The 24,768-nt window shown below is 55.5% G+C and overlaps 1 protein-coding gene across 1 annotated transcript; it reads left to right on the forward strand.

Annotated features, from left to right (window-relative positions):
- Positions 1–447: 447 nt before the first annotated feature.
- On the forward strand, positions 448–23,329 carry F11R (F11 receptor). Its single transcript, XM_037150195.2, has 10 exons — positions 448–600; positions 19,534–19,602; positions 19,730–19,837; positions 19,994–20,140; positions 20,280–20,482; positions 20,639–20,741; positions 20,846–20,953; positions 21,169–21,181; positions 21,484–21,532; positions 21,622–23,329. The coding sequence occupies exons 1-10, from the start codon at positions 540–542 to the stop codon at positions 21,655–21,657; spliced, it is 897 nt and encodes a 298-aa protein (XP_037006090.2). The 5' UTR covers positions 448–539; the 3' UTR covers positions 21,658–23,329.
- Positions 23,330–24,768: the final 1,439 nt, after the last annotated feature.

Here is a 24,768-nt window from a genome sequence, read left to right on the forward strand (position 1 = left end):
ACCCTTCACTGCTCCCCTGGCCCTCAGACTGCATTAGTCTGAGGTTTCCATTTGCCAAAGGACACGACCGAGGTTTCCGCAGCGCCCGGTAACGTCCGTGCAAACCCGCAGGAAGCAAACCAGGCCGGGCTCTGCGTGGGCGCAGTAGCACCAACTGCCCTGCCCGCCCCTGCCAGGACTTCCCCTGCTCCTGCCGCTCGCGCCGCACCCAGTCCCAGACCCCGTTTCGGGAGCGCGGCCCAATCAGGGTGCGCTCACCTGCCGAAGGTGCAGGGTGCGACTCCCCGCCAATCAGAGTCGCCTCGGGCTCGGACCTGCGCCCCGCCCGGTGGGGCTGCACCTGGCGGCCTTGAGTCATTCAGCGGAGCGACGGCTGCCTCCTCCAATCGGAACGCGCAGGGGCCGTCGTCGGCCAATCGGGTGCGGAGGGCGGGCCGGCGGGCTCAACCTGCGGCCGCAGCTCAATCCGCGCGGCTGTGCCCTTAGCTGGGTCTGTGCCCGGGCTCGGCTGCCGCCGGCGCGTCGGGAACCCGGTCGTGATGGGGACGAAGGGGAAGGTCCGGAGGACACAGTTGCTCCTCTTCGCGTCGGTGATCCTGTGTAAGTTCCCGAGTTTCGGGAGGGATCGGTGGGTCGGGTCGGAGGTTGGAGCAAGGCGCACCCACGGCCGTGCCCGCGGGCGGGGACGGGTCGGACCGGCCGACCTCGCCCTCCGCGTCCCTCCGCCGCGCCCGGCCCCGTGCCCTCCTCCCGTCCACCCACCGCGGCGTGGCTGGCTCCCCTCCCCCACTCCGGAGTCGTGCCCCCTCCCCTGGCACCCACCCCGAGGGCGCTGGCCGCTCCGCGCACCCGCCGAGAGGAACCGCGGGGGTCGAGTCCGCTCGCTCCCGGCCGCCCCGGCGGGTGGGGCCCTCCCACCGCACCTGCCCGGCCCCGCCTCCGCGCGCCTCCGGGGAGGGCGCGGGCCCCCAGGACGCGCAGCCGCGGGCCTCGCCGCCCGACTCCTTGGGCCCCGGGGTGTCCTGCTCCCGAAGGGACCCCTTAAGTCCGACGGGGCGGCGGTGGCCGAAGGGGTCTCTGTATCCTCCCCTGCTCTGCCCGAGCGTCGAGCGCGAAGTCCGAGGAGATGTAATTGAAATCTGAGTTTTAACAGAAAACAGCATTCAAAGTCCCTTTCTCGAATCACTACCAGAATGAACGATGTTGACGGAGTGGGTGGCCGGGGGCGGAGGAGCCGGGACCCTGCGGGCAACCGGAGGCCACTGCCCCACGGGCGCGCGTGGGCCGCCTGCTTTCTGGGTGTCAGTCCCTCTGTCCGCAGTTGTGCGAACATGCGGTCTGTGGGAACCTCTTTCCGCTCGAGGTCCATGTTTTGGGAAGTGTTCAAAGAAAAGAACCGTGGCAACCCCTCGCGGTAGTGCCATGTCGATTGGTTTCGCCAAGTTCACTTTGAAGGGGAGGTCGGTTCCCTGCCACAGTCTAAGCCAGCGATTGCATTTGTCAGGCTTGTTAGCTCCCTGGGTGCCCTTCTCTCCTTTTCCTTCCTCACGTCCGGTATCACCCAACAGTCCTGCACCAGCACCGGCGCGGAGCTCCGGTGAGCCTCTGCAGGGGATCTAGAGGTGCCCTCGGAGGCAGCCCCAGCAGATGGGGCCTGAGCTTGGCCGTGTGTCCTGAGTGGTCACATCTCCAGGGATGGAGGAACGGACCCTGTGACTAAATCAGGCTGCACCGGGGAGAGTGATTTGCTTTGTACTGAGGCTGCAACGGGACCATCTTGGCTTTGCATTGTTGGCAATCTCCCACCAGCAGCTCAGCCTTTTCACCTATAAGAAGAGCAAGCGTGTGCTACTCCCTTCCATTTGGGGTACTAATAGCTGTGTTACATGTAAGCAAAGGCAGTGGTGGGCATCCCTTTGGATTCTGTAAGGATGAAGAGCAGGGAGAGACCCCGATAGATTCCAGTGGCAAGAGTAAAAAGTAAGTAGGGTCTTCCCTTGGTGTCTCACCTGAAACCCCCAGGACGCCAGAAGTATGTACAGGTGCCCACATGCCCTCCCTCCAGGGCTGCTCCTCCCCATGGGCCTGCCAGCTGGGAGAAGGCAGGGCACAGGGTGCCTGACTGTCAAGCAAAGGCCCAGCCCCATCCTGGGGAATCTGGTGGGGAGGGTGGCCTGAGCCTGCTGGGGCAACAGTGACCCAGGTGATCCAGAGCACCAGCCCTCCCCCTGCCCACGCACTCCCCCCCCCAGCACCCGTGCTTGGAGCGTCTCCAGGTATCTCCCAGGCAGTGTGGCCTGTGAATAGAATAGACTTTGGGGGGAAATGGGAACCCACTTTGGAACTGCGTCCATTGCTCCGTCTGCCCCCTACCAGATACTCCAGGGTGGGGGAGCTGCTGTGGGTGGGTTTGTGCGTCCTCCTGTTTCCTGATGATGTTGCTTCTAGTTTTGCTGTTTGGGGTTAGATTTAACTTCAGAACTGGAGACGGTGAGTCACTCCTCTGGTCTGCTCCCCTCCCCCCGGTGAAGTTACTCTTGGGAAGAACTGTTCCCTTGAAACCAGAAACTAGAAACCACGGAGAACAGTCAGAGCTGGGCAGTGAGTGGTCACGGGGATCCTTGTACATTAGAGCTGCTGGAGTTTTTTACCCTTTAAAAAAATTTATTTAGAGTAGGTTAATACCTTGGCGTGGTTCGAGAATCGAAATGATATTAAAGGCCGACTGGTGTGGCTCCATAGGTTGGGTGTCACCCTGCAAAGGGAAAGGTCACCCGTGGTGTTCCCAGTCTGGTACAAGCAGTAACTCATCTCGATGTTTCATTCTGACACCTTGTTTCTCTCCCTCCCCTTTCTTTAAATATAATGAATAAACAACATCTTTTAAAAAGTGATATTAAAGAGGTGGGGATGGCTCCCTCCCGCCCCGCCCCTGCTCACTGCGTGCCTCCCCATAGCTTCCTCTGTACCTTTCCAGCGCTTTGTTGTACAGATACAACTAGGCATCGGTGTGTTTTTTCCCTTCTCTTACACAAGGCGACATACTGTGTACATCCTCGCGTATCCTTCATCTTGGTTATTTCACCGAGTGTGCCCTGGAGAGCTTCTTGTTTTGGCGTTACAGGCATTGGGGCCTGGCCGTTAACATCCCTGCCAGTCAGCTGGGGGTCGAGGCACATGTTCTGTGGGCACAGAAGTGGCTGCCACCCTGGTCAAACACAGACTGAAAAGCTACACATTTTATGTGGTAGATTAGGAAATAATGGAGCTCGTTTTTCACCTTTGTTCACATTGAGGGAGAGACTTTGCAGATCTCTAACCTCAAGCCTCCTTCCTTTTCACAAGTTCTGGAGAGATCTGATCGACCACTTGCAAATGCAGTTGTGGAAGAGTTTTCACCATTTTGAGGGGATGTGGGAAGCGGTGTGAGTAGATTCGCACTGGGGTTTTCCAGGCATTGAAAACTCAGAGCTCATCTGCCTGGGACTCCCTGATAAGCAGAGTTTCTGTCCAAAGTCTGGCTTGTGTCTTTGTTTCTCTAGGTGGGGGGAGGACAGGAGGAAGCAGCTGGCTGGCAGGAAGTTTGATCCCAGGGTGGGGGCAGGCAGGCTCAGCCTTCCTTTGGAATAGGGAGAGGGGTGGGGGAGGGGAGGAGCTGAGCTGGTAGAACTGGAAATTCGGCCGAGAGCAAGCAGGAGGGGTGATATGAAAGCCCTCCTGGGCAGCAGGGCCCCTGTGGCTCCCTGCCATCCTCAGAGGGCCGCTGATGTCACCGAAGGTGCAGCCGGGGTAGCCGTTCAGACTTGCTTGCCTATTGTGGGGCTGGCAGCAAGTTTTCGACCTGCCAGCACATTCCTTCCTGGTCCCAGCCCCGCCTCCAGGAGCGTGGGGTGGTGGCGGCCGCGGTCAAATGGGCAGGCAGGAGTGGAAGCCCTGCTTCTGGGTTCTGATCGGACAGCCCTGTCGAGTCCACTTGTGAATTCCGGAAACATTGGTGTTTGTTGCCTGTGTTCAGAGCACCATGCCAGAGATTAGGGCAACGAAGAAGCTCTGAGGGAAGCCGGAAGTACTGATAAAGCAGTTAGGCCACATTTAGGTAAACTGAGTTCACTGCTTCCAGTGGCTGCTGGGGCCCTGGGCCTTCCGCTTGTCCCAGGCTGCAGCTCCCTCTTGGCTGGAGGGTCCTGTGAGGCTCAGAGTCTAGAGGGGAAGTTCGGATGAGTTTGCAGGGAAAACCAGAGGCCGGCTGGTTTCTCTCCTTCCTTTTCTTTCCTTTGTTCCATTTTTCTCTCTCTCTTTTTTTTAAACAAATTCCACCAAAATTTTAGCACTCTGGCTGGCGTGCTCAGTTGGTTGGAACATCATCCTGTGACCAAAAGTTTGCGGGTTCGATTCCTGGTCAAGGCGCATGCCTAGGCTGCAGGCTCAGGCCCATGTGCCCCCCAGTCCAGATGTGAACGGTCCCCAGTCGATGCCTCTCTGCCGCCTTCCTCTCTCCCTCTAGTAGCAATGGAGAAAATGTCCTTGGGCGAGGACAACACAGTCATAGCAAGAAAGCCACTTAAAATCCAATCAGTAACAGGGTGGTAGAGAGAAAACAAAGATTTCTTAACAAAGCAGTAGAAAGAAGTAACTTTTAAAAAAAGATTTTATTTATTATATTTTTAGACAGAGGGGAAGGGAGGGAAAAAGAGGGAGAGAAACATCAGTGCGTGGTTGTCTCTTGCACTGGGGACCTGGTCGGCAACCCAGGCATGTGCCCTGACTGGGAATGGAACCCAGAACCCTTTGGTTCTCAGGCTGGTGCTCAGTCCACTGAGCCACAGCAGCCAGAGCAAAAGAAGTGACTTTTTTGTTATGCGTCCGACCCGCTTGTGTGAGGAATGGCCGTTGGGTTCTGCTGAGTAGCTGCCCCCACCTTCTGTGACCACCGCCGTCCCTCTGGGCAAAGCAGCCGTAGATGCTGAGGGAGATGCGAACATAACTGGGCTCCCCAGTCTCCAAGGAGCTGCAGACGGACGTTAACCAACTAAAACACAGAGCAAGCCAAGAGTTAGGGGCCTCCCTGGAAGTCTCTGGCTGTGCGGGGCCGTTCCGAGGAGAGTGGGCACCCTGTGACTCGGGCACCTCGAGGCTCTTGTGGACACTAACTAACAATGAAGAAAAGGTGGTCAGCAAACATTCAGTCAGCTTCAAGATTAGTTTCCTCTTGGGAGGCTCCTCGAAAAGCATTATTTTCCCCTTTAGTCAAGTATCTGGTTCATTTAGTTGTAAATACATTCTGAAAAAAAGACACTCGTGCATCATTGGTTTCAAGAAAGACTCACCCCAGCAGGTGAGTGGGGCGGATTTGATTTGGAAAAATACGCTGCCCCACAACATTTCCTCGTTGGGAGGGAACAGGTTCTGACTTAAAAGCAGACATTGCATAATCGTCTCTACCAAAGTTATGTGCAGAAAGTTACTCTGGGGGAGGGGGGAGTTGCCAGAGGAAAGGGGCGGTTGGTTCATAAGGTGTATCATTGTCCAACCACTGTGCTGTAGACCTTAAATTAATGCGAAGTGATATTGACGTAGCTGTAATACAACAAGAGAAAAAGTGTGTGTAGGGGCCTTAGCAGTCTCCTCTCCAGCATAGTTCCAGCCTCTCCCAAACCGTCAGCAAGGAGAAGGGGGAACACCCTCCCCCTGGGGCAACCTCACCTCGCCCCTCTTTCCAAGTCCCGCTTGGGCCTCCTACAGCCCCTCCTGGGGACCTGGCTTTCCTCGGCAAAGTCAGACTCCTCCACAAGAGCTTCCCAGCAAACCCTATGTAGCAATTCCATTAAATTAGACACTAAGCTCAGCAAACTGGGGAGCTGAACCAGACGCTGCACCTGCTTCCTCGGGAAGCCACAGCACTTCACCAAGCCTGGTGTCCTAGGAGGCCGCAGCGTGCACAGCTAGATTCATTCACACACTCCCAGGGCTGCCTGGTCCTGTGTCCTCGGGACTTAACCCTCCGGGCGGGCAGGAGCTCTTCCCTGGGGCTCCACTGAGGCCAGGCACCTGGACCAGCAGAAGAAGAGGAGGAGGAAAAATTCCGCTGAGTAAACACGCAGCAGAAGCCAAAAGAGAGACATGAAGGGGCAGAGCCCAGCCCAGACGGGTTCGAGGGACCCTGGCAGGCCCAGGAAAGGGCCAGGCTGGGGGAGAACTGGGAGGTGGGCAGAATGCCAGATCAGCAGCCTCAACAGCCTGCCTATCACCCTGTCACTGAGAGCCTAGACAACCGCCCCCACCCCTCCTGCCCACCACCTGGGGCAGCCACAGCCACTGCCAGAGCCTGCCCGCCCCCTAAAAACTGGGCTTTCTGGTTTTATATTCTAGTATTAATCGACCTGTGCTTCTCCTAGCGGCTTCTAATTAGCAGTCAGGACAAGCTTCCAGCCTGGCTGGTATAGCTCAGTGCATTGAGCGCGGACCTGGGAACCAAACAACTGTGGTTCAGTTCCCAGTCAGGGCACATGCCTGGGTTGCAGGCCAGTTCCCAGTCAGGGGACACACGAGAGGCAACCATACATTGATGTTTCTCTCCTTCCCTTCCCCTCTAAAGATAAATAAATAAAATAAAAATAAAAAGACAAGCTTCCTGTCTTTCAGTTTAATTTAAAGCCAGTTTGTGTAATTTTACAGGCAAAAGTTAATTTGGGCATTAAAACAGATACGTTTTGGCCATGTTAAGTAGATCACTTCTAGTTAAATCTTCCCATTTCTGTAAGAACCCGCACGTAAGAACTCTTTCCAGCAACAGCACTTGGGCCTCTCAACGCTCCCACGCATCCCAGCCTCCCCGGCCCCACCCCGAAGATCCTCGGTCACCCAGGAATCTCTGAAATGAGCCAGAGAAGTAAATGCCCCTCATCTGGAAAGCTGAACGGACTGTAGGCTTCAGTTTATCCAGCAAAAGTTTTTGTTACGTGCCCCCAGGAAGCAGCTCCAGCTGAAAGCCAACATCAAACACCCACCATCCATTTTTCTCCTGGCCTGGCTCAGTCTGGCTTCTTCTCAAACCCTAACCCCCAGCTTTACCTGGACGTCTTTAAAACAGAAATTCAGCCTCTAACGCTATAACAACAGGGGTCAGGGTCTCCAAGAAACTCATCCAAGCTCACCTGGTGCAAATCCAGAAGCCAGCGGGGCACAGTGGGCCTTGGCTGGTACCTCTACTGTCCCGGTCTGTGAGGGGGTCCTGGGTGGGCTCCTCCCTGGAATCCCATCATTCTACCCACAGTGAGGTGAGACAGTCTGGGTCCCTGCAGGTGAGCCAGTGGGGCTGCACAGGCTCAGGAGAGAAAGACCGGGAGGTCTTTATGTGCCCGGACAGGGGCCTGGCCTGGAGCGGGGCTGCCTAGGGCCAGCTATTGTGTGTGGGCTTTTGACGTCATGTAGGAACGACTTCACAGCTCGAGTCCACGTGACTGTGAGGGTACGTTTATTAAAATTGGGGGCAGTGAGACGAGGAAGGGGTCAGCACAGAAGCAGCAACAGGAGAGCCCAGGCTGGGCTGCCCTAGGTCCCTGGGAGGTCAGAGAAAAGACGGTTCAGGGCATCAGCCGGGGACCAGCTGCCAGCTGCCCATTGCCCAGGGTTCAGGAGACGTGTGCCTGTGGGGGAAGGAGTTGGGGGGCACACGCTGGGCCCTTGGTCTGGAGGCTTCTATCAATTTTATCACCAGTTGTCTGGTGTGTCCTTTCAGGGTCAGGTCTCCACTGAAGGGTCAGTGGCAGGGCAGGGGGTCTTCAGTCATCGGCATTGGTTCCGGCCTTGCCCACCCAGTCTTGCCGATTTTCTGGGCCTGGAGCTGAAACACAACAGAGGCCTAGATGTTGTCTCCAGGGAGGAAAGGGCAGGGGGCAGAGGTCACCCTGGGGGTGAGGTCCTTGTTTCCCCAGGTTGGCCCCCTGCCAGATACTCCACCCTGGTGGCCACCTGCCACCTGCCTGGGAATTGCTCAGCCGTTGGGCTCAGCCATCTGCCTCAGTCTCCCTGTTCCGCCTGCCAAGGACTTGTCCTGGCTTCCTGCTATCTGGTCGCATGTCCTCCTAATAAATGTGTGGGGTACCTATAGTGTCCATATTAACCAAAAGTGTCCTTTACACAGCCCTCCTGTGGTGTCCCACCGTGCGGGGATGTCAGAGTTTCCCTGCTTATTCGCCTTTTGCTGGGCATTTGGGTTTTCTCTTTCCTGCTGTACTAAACAGCACGTAGCTGTCCTTGTACCTTCACACTTAACTTGGCTAAGGTTCCCACTTTGCTGTTTGCAGCTGTGTGATTTGGGGCGCCTGTGCTAATCCTCACTGTTCTCATCTGTAACATGCATGATAACAGTGCTAACAACAGTTCATCTTGGGGGTTTGGTGAGAATTTAATGAGATGGTGCACACCAGGCACGAGTCTTAATGTGGGGGCTCAGTGTCCCCTCTGCCATCAGCCCAGCGGCCCAGGCGGTCCCCAGACTGCGCTCAGATTCCAGACACAGGAACTTGGGCTCTGCCTCAGTCACACTGTCGGAGAAGCCTGCGGGATAAATACACACACAGGCGTATCTCTACAGCTTGCCACGGTTGTTACTATTACTCAGACACAGTGACTTTCGGATGTTACACCCCAGTTTACAGATGCACCACCGGTCCCATCTGGAGTGAGGGAGAACAGGCGGGGCAGACTTGGGCACTGCGGCTGAGCGGCCCCGCCCCTTCTCCAGCCCTAACTCACCTTCCCGTCCACCTCCGACCTGGTGCCTCCCCGCCTCCCCGGTCTCAGCCGCTGGGCAGCATTTTCTCCAGCCCCTTTCCTTCCTGGAAGTTTACCAGACTCACATACACACTTCAGGGTCTTGGTGCTGTAGCAGTGTCCTTTGTTAACTCATTTCACCTTTAAAGTTTTATCGAATCATTCAGTGCTTCCTGGTGTGATGCTCTTCCTATAGTTCCTGTTATTCTTTATCATCTCCTATTTCCTTTTTTTTGGTCTGTGTTTCTGCCTATTCTGGCATTGTTTTATATATTTTCCTTTTTGTGATTTGGTTATTTTTTTTTTATTTCCCTTTCCCACTCCTTTGGTCATATTTGCATAATTAAAAATGTACTAAATATGCACTTAATACGTATTTACTTACTACACAAATGTAGAACGTAGAAAAGCTGCCTGTGCTCTGATTTCTCAGATCTGTGCAGTGTCAGGTATTTGGAATCTATTGTCAGAGATTTTTTACACAGTCCTCACCTGAGGATATATGTTCATTGATGAGAGAGAAACGGAGAAACATGGTTCTTCCACCTCCCGTTCCAGCCCTGCCTGGGGATCAAACCCACAACCTATGGGTGTTCCAACCGAAGGAACCACCAGGCCAGGGCTCTGAGGACATTTTTTGTGTGTTTTGTGTGTGTGTGCTGGGTCGTTGTTCGTATCTGTAGAGGTAGGATCGGTGCTGGCTGTGCGGCGCTCGTGGGACGGCGCACATTGGAACGGTGCGGAGAAGGCCCCGTGAGAGGGTGGCCTCCCTCAGCGTTCAGCCCCGGTGGGCGCTCCCACACCCTGTGATGGGAAGGAGCAGGAGTCCGGAGCACAGTGCGTGGCATTCGCTAGCAAAGTCGTGACTTTTCGTTATGCAAATATTTGCGTAAGGCAATCTGGGAAGTGAAAAGGAAGCTGAGTTATGCCTGATCTCTTTGCGCTAATACAGTGATGTGCGTTTCCTTCATAAACCTTAAGAAGTAAAATAAAAATAGGATCGTATTTTGCATGTCTTTCTTTTCCATTTTGGACCTGTTTCTACGCCAGTTCAAACTGACCTGCCTTGACCTTCGGGGTGGCACCCTGTCTTCTGCTGTGTGAGGTGTCACGCGCTGGAGCCAGGCTGCCTGGGTGAGAATCCCAGCTCTGCTTGGCCGCTGGGAGCAAGTTACTTAACTTCTGGGCCCCGACTGAGTCCTGTCAGATGGGAGCAGCAGTGACATTGACCTCACAGCAGGGCTGTGAGGGGCAGTGGGTTAGGCCCTGCTGTGAGGGGCTCCTAGGAGCGCCTGGCACATAGTATGAAAGATGCCAACTGGTGTCATTGTCTTCCTGCCCGCCTTTCATCCATTCGGTTTTGCTCAGTAGTATGTCCAGAATTCAGATACGATAAATGAAAGGTGTAGAAGTCTTTTAAAGGTCTTCAAGAGTTCTGTTGATTTTTCTAAAAAAAAAAAAAGATAAAGAAAAAGAAAAAAATTCTCTTGTCCAGACACAGTTGGCATACAGCATTGAGCTGGTTCCAGGTGTACAGGCGGTGACTCGATATTTAATACGTTGTGAAAGGGTGACCGTCTAGGGACAGCCGTCACCTTGTAGTTACAGAAAGTTAAATGTTTTTTACTTTTTGATTTTTTTTAGAGGGAGAGAGAGACACACACACATTGATTTGTTGCTCCACTTATTTTTGCATTTATTGGTTGCTGCTTGCATGTGCCCTGACTGGAGGTCGAACTTGCAGCCTTGGTGCGGGGGTGATGCTCCAACCCACTGAGCTCTGCTGTCTGTCGATGGGCACGTGACGCCTCCTCATATCGGCCGTTGTAAGACACGCCGCAGCAGGTGTGGGGGGGCAGCCTTTTGAGTCAGTGCTTTCCTTTTCTGGCAGATACCCCAAAGCGACGTTGCTGGAGGGTATGGTGGTTGTATTTTTCTTTCTTTCTTTTTTTTTTTTTTTTCAGGAATCTCCATGCTGTTTACCATGGCGGCTGCCTCAATTCATATTCCTACCATCCATGCACAAAGGTTCCCTTGCTCCACATCCTCCCCAACACTTGACAGTGCTTGTCTTTTTAGTAATAGCTGTTCTAGCAGATGTGAGGTGGTAACTTATTGTGGCTTTTATTTGTGTTTACCTGAGCATCTTCTCATGTACCTGTTGGCCATTTGTATGTCTTCAGAAAAATGTCTGTTTAGAACCTTGGCCCATTTTTAAGTTTATTTTTAAAGATTTTTTTTTTTTTTGGACTTCCAGCCAAGATGGAGGCGTAGGTAGATAGATACACTGTACCTCCTTGCACAGCCAAAAGAAGGACAACAATTTAGAAACCAAAACCAGACGCTACTGACAGAAAATTGAACTGTATGGAAGTCTGACAACCAAGGAGTTAAAGTAGACACATTCATCCAGACCGGTAGGTGGGGTGGAGTTGGGCAGCCGGACAGAGAGGGGTCGGGGCGAAGCTGTAGCTGGTGGCGGACCCGAGCTGCGCAAGGTGGCGGATTGTGGAGGGGCCCAGTGCACAAGGCGGCTGGCGAACTGGGTCGTCCCACATTCGTGCACAGATAAACCAGGGGAAACCAGGAGCCTGACAGACCTCGCAACCTCAGGTCCCATCACAGGAAATAAAGCCTCATCGACTGAAAACACCTGTGGTGCTTGAGGTGCCAGGAGAGACTCCCAGCCTCACAGGAGAGTTCACTGGAGAGACCCCCAGGGTCCTAGAACGTACACAAACCCACCCACCTGGGAATCAGCACCAGAAGGGCCCAGTTTGCTTGAAGGCAGTGGGAGAAGAGACTGAAATCCGGCAGAGAGCGGGGCAACCGCCATTGTTCCTCTCAGACCCCGCCCCCACATTACAGAGTCACAACCCAGCAACGGAGTCGCCCACCCTGGTGAACACTTAAGGCTCCTTCCCTCACTGTGTAACAGGCACAAAATAAAAAAAATGGCCCGAACAAAAGAACAGATCAAAGCTTCACAGCAAATACAACTAAGTGACAAAGAGATAGCCAACCTATCAGATGCACAGTTCAAAGCACTGGCGATCAGGATGCTCACAGAATTGTTTGAATTTGGTCACAAATTAGATGAAAAAATGAAGGCTCCGCTAAGTGAAAGGAAGGAAAATGCACAGGGAACCAATAGTGATGAAAGTCAAATCAATGGAGTGGACCAGAAGGAAGAAAGAAACAAACAGAAAAGAATGAAGAAACGAGAATTCAAAAACATGAGGAGAGCTTAGGAACCTCCAGGACATCTATAAATGTTCCAACATCCGAATTATAGGGATACCAGAAGGAGAAGAGGAAGAGCAACAAGTGGAAAAGTTATTTGAACAAATAATAAAGGAGAACTTCCCCAATCCGGCAAAGGAAATAGACTTCCAGGAAGTCCAGGAAGCTCAGAGAGTCCCAAAGAAGTTGGATCCAAGGAGGAACACACCAAGGCACATCATAATTATATTAGCCAAGATTAAAATGGAGAGAATTCTAGAAGCAGCAAGAGCTAAGGGGACAGTCACCTACAAAGGAGTTCCCATCAGACTGTCAGCTGATTTCTCAAAACAGTGTTGGAAAGTATTCCAAGTGATGAAAGGTGAGGGCCTACATCCAAGATTGCTCTATCCAGCAAAGCTTTCATTTAGAATGGAAGGGCAGATAAAGTGCTTCTCAGATAAGGTCAAGTTAAAGGAGTTCATTATCCCCAAGCCCTTATTATATGAAATGTTCAAGGGATTTATCTAAGAAAAAGAAGATCAAAAAATATACAGTCAAATGACAGCAAACTCACAGTTATTAACAACCACACCTAAAACAAAAACATAAGCAAACAACTAGATCTGGAACAGAACCACTAAAATGGAGATCACAGGGAGGGTTAGCAAACAGGACAGTGGAGGGTGGGAGATACAGAGAATAAGTAGCATAGATGGTTAGTAGAAAATAGGGGGAGGACAAGACTAGTATGGGAAATATAGAAGCCAAAGAACTTATAAGTTTGACACATGGATGTGAACTAAAGGTGGGGAATGTGGGTGGGAAGGGGTGTGCAGGGCGGGGGGGGATGAAGGGGGGAGATGGGACAACTGTAATGCCATAATCAAAATATAGTTAAAAATAAAAGAATTTTAAAAATATATTTTTATTTTTAGAAAGGAGGGGAGAAGGAGGGAAACAGATCCGTTGCCTCTCATAAGCACCCTGACTGGGGATCAAACCCATGACCTTTTGGTTTGTGGTACGACACCCAACCCACTGAGCCACACTGGCTAGGGCAGCCTCAGCCCATTTTTTTAATTGGACTCTGCGGTGGGTGTGGGCGGGGGTTGCCTTCAGGCTGTGTGAGTTCCTTACATATTTTGGACATAACCTCCTTATCAGATATGTGATTTGCAAACATTTTCTCCCATTGGCTGCCCGCCTTTTCAGTTCATTGGTGGTTTCCTCTGCGGCCTTCCCTTGTGCAGAAACGTTATCGTGGGAAAGTCGGGGAGGGGTCAGACACAGTGTCTGTCCCGGGCGCCCTAGACCTTGGGGTTACTCTGCTCCAGCTGCTGTCACAAAATGCCGCAGACCGGGTGGCTGAAACCTCAGCAGAGTCTCACAGTCCTGCAGCTGGATGTCCATTGTCAGCGTGCGGGGAGGGCTGGTCCCTTTGGAGGTCTCTCTCCTTGGCTCGCAGACGCCACCCTCTTGCTGCCCCTCACTTAGCCCCCTGTGTGTGCACACCAGCACCCAGTGGGGTCACAGGAGGGCGTGTCCTCGGGGCTCCAGTCACCACGTTAAATGTGCTGTCTTCCAATGTGGTCACATTTTGAGGCACCGGCAGTTAGGCTTTCTTTTTTTTTTTTTAAAGATTTTATTTATTTATATTTAGAGGGGAAGGGAAGGAGAGAGAGGGAGAGAAACATCAATGTATGGTTGCCTTTTGTGCATCCCCTGCTGGGAATTGGCCTGCAGGGAACCCGGCTTGCAACCCAAGTATGTGCCCTGACTGGGAATCGAACCGCGATTGTCTGGCTCGCAGGCCCGCGCTCAATCCACTGAGCTACAACAGCCAGGGCCAGTTAGGCTTTCAAAGGAGCACAGTCCAGTCCCTAACCGCCCTGAACCCGTCCCAGGGTGACCTCTGCTCCCTGCTGGTCATCTACAGCTGGCATCACCCAACCCCCTGGAGCCCCTCCCATGCCCCTCCCTTTGCCCCGCCTCCCAGGGATCAGCCCTGCTGTTGCCACTGCAGAGGGATGGAGGGGGAGGTGCCCCCGGCAGAGAACTTGACTTTGGTTTCAAACTATGAAGCAAATTTGAAAAGTTAGTTTTAAGTTATGAATCTAAGTTTTTTTTAAAGATTTTATTTATTTTTCTTTAGAGGGGAGGGGGGGGAGAGACGGAGAGAAACATCAATGTATGGTTGTCTTCCGTGCATTCACCACTAGGGACTGGCCCGCAACCCAGGCACGTGCCCGACCTGGAATCAAACCGTGATCCTCTGATTTGCAGGCCCATGCTCAACTACTGAGCCACACCAGCCCGGGCACAAATCTAAGTTTTTTTTAAAAAAAGATTGGTAGAACACTTCCCTCCTGAGAGCTGAACAGTTGGGGGCAGGGGGAAATACTTTGCTAGTATTAAAATTGTTTAAAGATTGGGTTTTAAATTAAGTTTGCTTTCTTCTTCATTTGGGCGTGCTCTGTCTGCCGCTTTGAAAAACAGGCTTGTCTTAGTAGATGAACCTGAACCCGTGGATGTGATGGTGAGTGAACAGTCTGCTGTGGCTCATCCGTTAGGGTTCCGTGTGGCTCAGGGCAGACCTGCAGCAGACGCGCTTCCTGCGGCGTGTACTCGGAACAGCAGTGAATGTGCGGTCCCTGCCCCCTGGGGTTAAATGTCTGGTGGGGAGACACGTCCGTGTGAAGGTGATGTCGTGACGCGGGACGGGCTCCGACGGGGTCTGCACCGGGCAGTGGCAGCCCAGGTCCTGGCGAGCACAGGTCCTTTCCTGCGAAACAAGGTGGGTGTGCAGGACCCAGGGGAAAGGGCGTTCCTTGCAGCGGGAGCAGCCAGTTACGAAACAGCCCGGCTGCTCTGGGAACTGCGAGCAGTTTTGTGTTACCGGAGGGTCAGTTGTGAGAGCAGAGAGGGTGATGAAGATGATAAGCTTATCACAAGGGCAGGTAGTGCAGGAACCCTTGCCTTCCTGAAGAATTTGCATGTTATCTTTTTTTTGAAAGATTCTGGTTATTTATTTTTAGAGAGAAAGAAAGGGAGAGAAATATCAATGTGTGGTTGCCTCTTTCTTGCCCACCACTGGGGACCTGTCCCACAACATGCGCCCAGGCTGGGAATCGAACCAGTGACCCTTTGGTTCACAGGCTGGCATTCAATCCACTGAGCTGCACCAGCCAGGGCAGAATTTGCGAGGTATCTTGTGGCACCATGGGAAGCTTGAAGCCAGTGTTGGGTTGCACTCTGGGAGGTGCAGCGCCGCCCAGCCTCTGGAGTGGCCTTTGTTTGAATCTGTACCAACACCCAACAGCTCTGGGCCTCAGGGTCCCTGTGCAGAATAAGGGGGGTGATAACAGTGTCACCCAATGGCAGGGCGTCGCAGGGCGGAGACCTCGGTCTGCACAGTGTGCTTGCAGCAGTGCCTGGCACGGAGTGAGGTCTCAGCAAATGTTGGCTTTTCCTCGGCAGTGGCGTGGAGGGTGGACTTGAGTGGGGCGAGATTAAACAAGGCAGAGAGGCCAGTTAGAGAACAGTGGCAATTGTGCAGGGGACGATGGCACAAGAGGGGGCAGTGGGGGTGGAGAGGAGGGACCAGCTTGAGGGACACCTGGGAGGCGTCACTGAGTGTAAAACTCAGTGTCTGATTCGCTTGAGTGAAGGGACAGATGGCGGTACCCTGAAGGTGGTCTAGGAAACGTGCCACCAGCCTGGAGAGGGGCAGGAGGAGAGAGGTCGAGGGTGTTGACGGGAAGGAGTGGCCCGAAGGTCTCGGAGATGGCGGGAGGCCCCGGGATGGAGCCTGCAGCTCAGGTGAGAGGCGGTGGCTGGGGCCAGCTGGGTGTGGGCACAGGTCACTTTGGGACTGCGTGAGAGAGATATGGAGGAGGAAAGGCCTAGGGCGGAATGCCAGGGGTCGCTCATATATTAAGGGATGGGCAGAGGAAGCAAAGTTCAAGACAGAGAATGAGACAGAAGTCTGAGGCCTGCACACAGAAACCAAGGGAGTGGAGTGACTCCTGGGGGTGGGGGTGAGGGTGGGGGTGATGGGCAGGGCCCACGTGTGAGCAAAGGCCACAGGTGTGACCGGGAAAACATGTGCCGCATGTTCATGAACCAAAGCTGCACTGCAGTCAACTGGGTGGAAACGGTGTGTGTAGACACTTTCCTTAAGAAGTTTGGGGAGACCTCTGGCTGGTGCGGCTCAGTGGATTGAGCACCAGCCTGTGCACCAAAGGGTCATCAGTTCAATTCCCAGTCAGGGCACCGGTCTGAGTTGCGGCCGGTCCCCAGCAGGGGGCGCGTGAGAGGCAACCACACACTGATGTTTCTTTCTCCCTTCCCTCTCTCTAAAATCAATACATAAAACCTTTCGTTTTAAAAAAGAATTTTGGAGAGAAAGGGAACTTCCAGCTAGAGGGGGTACAGATTAAGTGAATCTGTACAAGATTAGGTGTTCTGTACATGAAAGGACCAAAAGTCTTTTGATTTCTTTGACTTTGTGGCTTTTCTTGTGAACCTAGAGTAAATGAAGCATCACAGTGGAAAGGCTGAAATTCCCTTCGGTTTTTGTGTACCACGTGCATTAGTAGGACATTGGTATCTGTGCACAGTATGCCACGTATAAGTTCAAGGTCAAGGGCAACAAGGTGCTGTGAGGAGGCCAGGAGGTGGGCAGGGAAACCGTGGGTGGGCTGACGAGGCAGGATGTGGCTAGGGAGGGCCTCCTGCCCACTAGCCGGTAGGTGAGAAGCGTCTAGAGAAGTCTGCAAGGCGGCTCCAGTGGTGGAGGAGAGATGGTTTGGTGGGCTGGAGGGTACGCATTTTACAGGCAGACTTTATATTTATTCATTTATTTTTGTGTGACTGAAGAGAATATTGAAGTCAGAAAGTGAAGTGTGTGCAGCAGGGCTTACGGGCAGGTGACGATAATGGTGTTTCCTGTGGGTCAGACGCTTTTCGAAGTAACTTTGTATCACAGCTTGTAAAACTCTCAGCAACAGTGTTGCGATACAGAAACCGTTTTCACCCCCATTTTACACATGGGCCAACGAGGTTGAATGTGACGATGGTGGGTCGTCTGGGTCACGCAGCCTGGTTCCAGAGGCCCGTACAGGAACAGGGAGGGGGTGGGCCGGGGTGGCTGGGTCCTGTGGCGATAGGAAGGGCGTGGGGGGGGGGCTGTGCTGGGGGCCTGGCAGGACCCCAGACCACAGAGAGTTCTGAGTGGAGGCAGCCAGGCTGGGGGCCAGCAGCCCCGCCCGGAGGGAGGCGGGTGGCTTGCCTGTCACCCTGGGAAGAGAGGCCTGGAGTCGGCCTCGGAGTCTGGACGAGGGAGGAGAAGGAAGACATCTGGGGCACGCGTGTAACTCCTGAGCGTGTTCTCCATCCGACCATCTGAGGGGACTTGGAAAGGAGCTTTAGCTGCAGTGCAGAACTGACCGCCAAGGTCATATTCAGGGCTTTTTATTAAAAAATTTTTTTTGCTGTGATCCTTTATTTCAAAGGCTAGTTTTTAGTCTAATGAGAAGCTGTTCTTCATGTGGGCGGTGCTGTAGCCTGGGTTGCTCTGAGGTGTGAGTTACCATCCCCAGACATTTATCAGGGGCTGCTCTTGGGATCCGGGCCTTCGGGGAGGAGGGCAAGGGGGCAGGATCGGGCAGCAGAAGTCCCAGGAGGCCTCAGCCAGCCCCAGAGGGGCCGTTGTGTGGGGGCGTGGGAGCCGTGTGTGTCTGCCCCTCAGTGACCAGGCCGGGCGCCGGCCGCCCCTGGCGGGAGGCATTCTGGCTGCCGGGAGGGGGGAGGGGGGCGGGGGGCCAAGGGCCTTGTTCAGGCAGCGGCCCCAGTGGCCGGGAGGAGTCCTTCCTCCCTGAAGGTGCCTGGTTCACCCATCGGTGCCCGTCATGGGCAGGAAATTGTAAAATCTGAGAATCTTAAAAACACAAAGTTCCGATCACCAAAGCAGAGAAAGCTGACTTGGACAGAAGTCAGAGCGTTTCATTATCAGCACTCTTGGTGCGAACTGAGAGACTCGCGCGTCCTCAGTGTTCAGTTTGGAATGTTACTTAATTTCTCTGTTCATTATTACATTTAATTGTAGATTGGACATTGAAGTGTAATGCCCAATACACAGATACAGGGTAACAATATTAGAAAGAAATTATAGGTAAAGTGGGCCCGACTTTCTTGTTTGTAACCCAAGGACACTGTTTCATTGCCCTTAGAGAGGGAGCGAGGGGGGGGAGAGGGGAAACATTGATTAGTTGCCTCTCATAGACTCCCAAGACTGGGGATCGAACCTGCAACCTTTCGGTCTATGGGATGACGCTCCAACCAGCTGAGCCACCTGGGCAAGGTGGGCCTGGCTTTTAGAAGGACGGCATTTCATCCCATCACGTGTCTCCCTCAGACCAGGCGCTTTTCTGAGAATCAGCGTGGTTTCTGAGCAGAAGGGGAAAGGGCATGTGGGGTGGACTGGGTGCTTGTCCCAGCGGGTGTCTCCTTGCCGGGAAGGCGGCTGTGTCCCTCACCCTGGGGGGTGGGCCGTGCTCTCCTCTGTAACACTGGGAAGAGAAGGCCTGTCCAGGTTAGCTCACGGTGTCTGTCAGATTTTTTAAAATGTGTGTTGACATCTCCTTCCATCCCCAGTGGAGGTGAGTGGAGGGGCCTCCGGGGTCCGGGGCCCGGGTGCCCTGGTGCCCTGTGGGGTGCGGGAGGGGTGGACGGGTGTTTGCATTCATCTGAGAAAGCAGGACCCGCCTGGGAGGCGGGAAGTGAGGCTTCCTGCGTGCGTGGCAGCCCGAATGAGCGCGATTGTGTAAACGCTGTCACTGGTCCCGGAGTTGGGCCCGGTCCTCACCGGGGAAGGTTCGGCCCCTCCTGGGCCTCTTCCCACCGTGTTGTTGCAGAGCCTCATCTCTCCTCACCCCCCCCCACACACACACACACCGCCCTCTCCCTCCTTCCAGCAGGAGGGACACGTGACCCTGGGCCAGTCCCCTCACTGCCTCAAGTCAAACTGGAACAAGAATACTTGTCCTGAGGGTCTGTCGGGCTTGTTTCAAGGAGCAAACGATACCGTGTTTGTGGAAGCAGGCCCAAATGCCCCAAATTCCCTACAAATGCTGGGGGCTGCCCTCCTCCTTCCCTCCTGGGGGGCTTCCTGCCAGGGTGGCCGTTGAGTCCGAGATGGCTCAGGACCCGACTGTGACCGTTCCGGAAGCTGCTCTCGGACGGGTGGGAGTCTGAGTAGGTTGTGGGGGGTCACAGGAGGTAGGGGGAGAAAAAATGGGAGAAACTGCACTTGAAAGAAATGTTCTCTTTCCACTGGTAAAAGAAGTATTGGCCTGCAGTTGTAGCAAAAAGCTTTGGAAGGAGGTTGCTCAGGATATTAGTGAGGGGGGACACTGGGAAGAGCCGGGCTCCCCTGAGCCCCCCCTGTGTCTTGGGGCCTCAGCCCGGAGAGGCCCCCCCACAGTACCTCCACCGCTGCCCACCTCTGATGGGACACCCTCTCCTTCCGCTCAGGCTCGCTGGCGCGGGGCAGGGGAGCAGTGTACACTTCGGAATCTGAAGTCCAAGTTCCTGAGAATAAACGTGAGTTGGCTGGGGCTGTGGAGGGGGAGGGGGCGAGCAGCCCAAGGTCCCTGGGGACCCGGGGACCCTCCCGTCTTGTCCACTTGCTGCTGCCCCTTCCTCCCGCTCACCACGAGCCTGTCTGCAGCTGCCAAGCTGTCCTGCTCCTACTCCGGCTTCTCCCACCCCCGGGTGGAGTGGAAGTTCTCCCAGGGCGACATCACCAGCCTCGTCTGCTACAACAGCAAGATCACAGGTGAGCCCTGTGCCTCCTTCCTGATTGCACCCGGGTCCCAGGGAGGGGGCGCCCAGTCCCCAAGGCCTTCCCTCCGCCCCTCCTGGGTGCTGGCGGCCCCCACCCCCAGTCCCTCCCACCCTCCGGCTCCCTCTGCCCTGGTCTCTCTCCCCACAGCCTCCTATGAGGACCGGGTCACCTTCTCAAACACTGGCATCACCTTCCACTCCGTGACCCGGAAGGACACGGGGACGTACACCTGCATGGTCTCGGATGAAGGCGGCACCGCCTACGGGGAGGTCAGCGTCCAGCTCACCGTGCTCGGTACGCGTCTCCCGGGCGGGCTCCGTGGTGCTGCCCGAGAAGGCGAGCGCCTGGCGAGGGCGCAGCTGGGGCTGGTGGCCGGGCTGTCACTCCCAGCAGCCCTTGCTGCCCTGTGACCAGCATCTGCTGTTCCCTCCAGTGCCCCCGTCCAAGCCCACGGTGAACATCCCCTCCTCTGCCACCATCGGGAGCCGGGCGGTGCTGACCTGCTCGGAGACGGACGGCTCCCCGCCCTCTCAGTACACCTGGTACCGGGACGGGGTCTCGATGCCTCTGGAGCCCAAGAGCAGCCGTGCTTTCAGCAACTCTTCCTACAGCCTGAACCCCAAGACGGGGGAGCTGGTACGGGGGGTGGGGCGGGGAGGGTGGAGGCCTGGGTGCAGAGGCCCTGGGGGGGGAGAACACACAGCAAGGTGAACTGGGCGTTAGGGCCACAAAACCTCAAAGGGAGGTCCTTGGCTTCCTCGAGGGGACGCCGGTGTGTTTTCCGCCCCCCAGGTCTTCGATCCCGTCTCAGCCTCTGATACAGGAGAGTACTCCTGCGAGGCCCAGAACGGGTACGGGACGCCCATGATGTCCGACGCGGTGCGCATGGAGGCAGGTGAGCGTGGTGGGCACCGTGGGCACGGCGGGGCCACCTTTTGTGCTGGCGTGGAGGGTGTCGCCGGTGCTGTGGGTGAGCGTCCTCTGGTCTGTGTCTTACAGTGGAGCTGAATGTGGGGGGCATTGTGGCAGCCGTCCTGGTCACACTCGTTCTCCTTGGGTTCCTGGTGTTCGGCATCTGGTTCGCCTACCGCCGAGGCTACTTTGACAGTAAGGACTTGCCCTCAGAGGACCTCCTTGGTCCCGCCCCGGGTTCGGGGTGCAGTTCGCGGCTGCCGTGTGAGTGCCCTCCTGACATGGAGCGTGCGAGCCCAGGGTTCTTCTCCACGGGACCCTACCACCTGTCCCTGGGGCTGCGTCCCGGGTCCTCCCTTCTGCACCGTGCCGCTCTGCTGACACTCTGGGTCCCCCTTCTTCTTTTTCAGGGATGAAGAAAGGGTGAGTAGGCGCTGTGCTGGGGTCGCCGAGCTTGAGAATGTGGATGCGTGTGGTTTGAAGCCGCGGTGGGCCCCAGGGAGGGGTGGGAGGTGGAGGCCGTGGGCTGCTAGGAACACATTTGAGTTCTACCTGCTCTCTGGCTACACGCTGCCCCTTCTCCCTCCACGTGCCCGCTCCCCCCACCAAGACCTCGTGGTTCTGGGGAGTTCTCAGTTCTGACCTCCAAACCTGGCCAGCAGAGCCGAGGGAAAGAAAGGGGCTGGGGGTCTGCGTGCCGGCATCACCTTCTGGTCTGTCCACAGGACCGAGAGTAAGAAGGTCATTTACAGCCAGCCCTCCACCCGAAGCGAAGTGAGTGCCCTGGGTGGGGCCGGGAGGGCGGGACTTGCAGCCTGTGGGGGAGCGTTTGGGAGATTCTCAGCCTGTGTTTGCTTCCCCAGGGGGAATTCAGACAGACCTCCTCCTTCCTGGTGTGACCCCGGCCCTCCTCCGAGCCGCCTCACTCAGGTGCTACCGGACTCTGGCCCCAGATGCTGTGGTTTCACAGGATGTTGTGTTTGTCTTCTGGCCCGCAGGGGCCCCTTTTTCCTTTGTTGGGACGTGTTTTTAATAACGTCGGCCAGGAGCTCCCTCCCCCAACCCTCTGTGTCTTCTTCCTTGCCCGGTGCTGCGAGGGGGCGAGCTCTCTGTCCCAACAGGGAGCCAAGCGGGAGTCTTGGCTGTGCCCACTGAGTGCCTTTCCCTCAGGAGCGGAGGCGCACTCCCCGCTGGGCCCGGAGCCGCCCTCGAAAGGGACCTGAGCCTGGAGCCTCGGCTCCTTCCCGCAGCACCGAGGACCAGCGTACACGGCGGTTCCGCCTCCGTTCTGCCTCCTCTTTCCCTCGGGAAGTGCCCCCGGGGGCCTCCTGCCGAGTCCTGCACGCGGGCAGAGTGACACCACCTTCTCTGTAGGAGAAACGGGACCTTCGGTTGTGGGCAGTTTCGGGGGATGAGAAGCACGGGTTTCCGAGCTGGAGCTGCGTGTGGTCTGAGGCCTGGGCTGACGGCGAGTGTGTGCTGGGCGCTTCCAGGCTCTCAGGTGCGATTGTGTTTGCGTGTGTGTGTTTGTGTAGCTGGAAATAACGACGTGGTTGGTCCAAGGTTCTGGTTGTGCCTGGGGGAGGGAGGTTCTCGGTTTCCTGCTTTGCACAAACAGGGAAGTGCCCGAGCCCTGCCTCCCAGAGACCTGGGCAGGCCCCACTCCCTGTCCCACCGCTTCCTGGTTCAAGGTGGAGCTTTCTTCTCCCAGAGCCCTCTGGTGGCGCCTGTGCACGGGCTCCGCACGGATCACACCCACCCTCCACCCCACCAGCCCGGTGTGGACCCTTCCTGAGGCTTCAGGGAAAGTGCCCCAGAGCCCACGCGGCAGGAGGGTGTCTCACGCCGTTTGGAGAACAGCGTCTTCGGCAGAAGCTCACAGTGGCCGCTCCTCCTCTGTGTAGTGGGGCTGCCGTTCAAAGAGAACGTCCCTCGGGACAGGTTCCGTCAGCCGTGTGCGTGCGTGCACAGGTCCGCCCAGCCTTGCACGCCTCCTCGCACTCCGACCCTTCCTCACCCCGAAGTTACTGTCTCCCCACCAGCGGGTCCCTGGTCCATCGGTCAGCCGGCAGATACAGGCTTTTCCAGTGTCCACTTTGCGCCTTCACCTCTGGGGAGGGGGCTGAGCACCGCTTGGCAGCCTGACCTGGGAACCCCTGGCAGAGCTGAGCTTTCAGTCCAGGACCCGACAGGAACAACATAAACAAGTCAGACCCTCAGGGAAGGGTCACACACCAATCAAAACAATGTCCACATGGAAATGAAATCTAGACAATAAAAGTAGAGATTACGAGACGGTTCTGGGAGAATGGGATGAGTAAAGTGTGATTCAGAACTGTTGTCCTGCTGGGAGAAGGGTGGGGGGGAAAGGCCACGGGGACTGGAGGTGATTCACTGCCTGTGACTTGGCCACTCGGTCACTTGTGGTCACTCAGTCACTTGGCGGGTTACCTGCAGCAGCTGTGGAACTTCCCTTGGCAGCTGAGCGCCGCCCCTCGACTGGGGGACTGTGTCTGCCTTCACTGTAGAGCGTCAAAACTGAATATTTGTAATAAATGTTTTTCACATTGAGTTTGTTTAAGTCCTGAAGTTCTACATTTAAAGGATGGGGACTCTCAGAGTCCTCCTGTTAGTCTCACTGAGTCACAAAGTATAGGTGGGCTTCCTCACAGCTTGGTGACTGCACCTCACTGACCCCTTGGCCTGTGCTTCCGGGGATGACTGAAATGGGCGTGCCCCCCGGTGACGGCGGGGGCGGGGGGACAGGCAGGGGCCATTTCCTGCAGCTCAGTGACTTGCATCGTGGACCCATGGACACAAGGGATGACACACTTGAGTGCTGAGGGTGTAATTTATTGGCCTGTTGGAAAGGCCTGCAGGTCAAGGCCAGGAGGGTACAGGGGAGGGTTGGTCCATTTCTCAGTGAGGGAACAGTATGTTCTGTGCAGTGTGGTGAGGGCTTGAAGGGACTTTTTTAAAAGCACAAGTTCCATTTAAAGATGTCTTGCCCTGGCTGGTGGAGCTCAGGGGGCTGTGCACTGGCCCCTGAACCAAAGGTTGACCCGTTGGATTCACAGTCAGGACACAGGCCTGGGTTGTGGGCCAGGTCCCCAGTGGGGGGGTGCACAAGAGGTAACTACAGAGTGATGTTTCTGTCCCTTTCTCCTTCCCCCTCTCTAGAAATAAAATCTTTTCAAAAAGAGAGATGTCGAACTGTCTAGCTCCTCCAAGTTAGTGTCTGCTCTTTGGTCCTAGGTGTGAGACTAACACGAAGTGACACTGTGGGTGACTTATGTGGGTAGCCACATGGGGTGGTCTCGCTGTCGTCCCTGTGTCACAGGTGGGAGAGCAGCCCAGGGGTGGCCAGGACGGTTTCTGAGTTCCTGCAGCAGAGCTGGGCAGGCGGCGGGTCTGGGATTGGCGACGGCCGGGGTGGGGGGTGGAGCTGCCCTGCTCAGGCCCCTGAAAGCGAAAGACGGGGGTAGAGAGACACAGGTTGACTTCCCCACACAGGTGGGGAGTCTGGGTGTCAGGAGGACACTGGGAGAAATGACGTGGCCGGGGGTTCACCTGAACTGTGAGTCTCGTTCACATCCCAACACGGTGCACAGGACAGAAATGAGTCCTGGATGAAGGGGGGGGCCTGTGAGTGCCACCTTCTGGAGTGGAAGTTAAACCACTGCTTGTGCTGGTGACTTGGGTGACAAATAAGGTGAAGGCAGCGAAGGAACAGAAACCACTGGCTTGGAAAACGGGACTTGAAGGCCGTGGGCGGGGACGGTCAGCCCGCCTCCGGGGCGCACTGTGGCCTGCGAGCCCCGTCCTCGGTGCCTCTGAGGTGACGCCGTGCAGCTGGGGCGCACACAGAGGAAGTGGTCTGGGTGGGGACGGGCCTGAGAACTGTCCGGCAGGGACTTTTACAAGAATCAGTGTCAACTCTCAGAAATGGAGACCTGGGCGAGACAGAGGTGCAGTCCCGGCGTCGGGAGGCCAGTGCAGCGACGGCCCCC

The sequence above is a fragment of the Artibeus jamaicensis genome, unplaced genomic scaffold (genome assembly GCF_021234435.1).
Source record: "Artibeus jamaicensis isolate MK-2021 breed Jamaican fruit bat unplaced genomic scaffold, CSHL_Jam_final scaffold_625, whole genome shotgun sequence".
NCBI classification, from domain to species: Eukaryota; Metazoa; Chordata; class Mammalia; order Chiroptera; family Phyllostomidae; genus Artibeus; species Artibeus jamaicensis.

Bases quoted from the DNA above. Each gene is read 5' to 3' on its own strand.
- F11R (XM_037150195.2), top strand. From the start codon at position 540: ATGGGGACGAAGGGGAAGGTCCGGAGGACACAGTTGCTCCTCTTCGCG. The intron at 19,838-19,993 runs GTGAGCCCTGTG...CTCTCCCCACAG, and splicing joins CTACAACAGCAAGATCACAG to CCTCCTATGAGGACCGGGTC. The intron at 20,483-20,638 runs GTACGGGGGGTG...TCCGCCCCCCAG, and splicing joins ACCCCAAGACGGGGGAGCTG to GTCTTCGATCCCGTCTCAGC.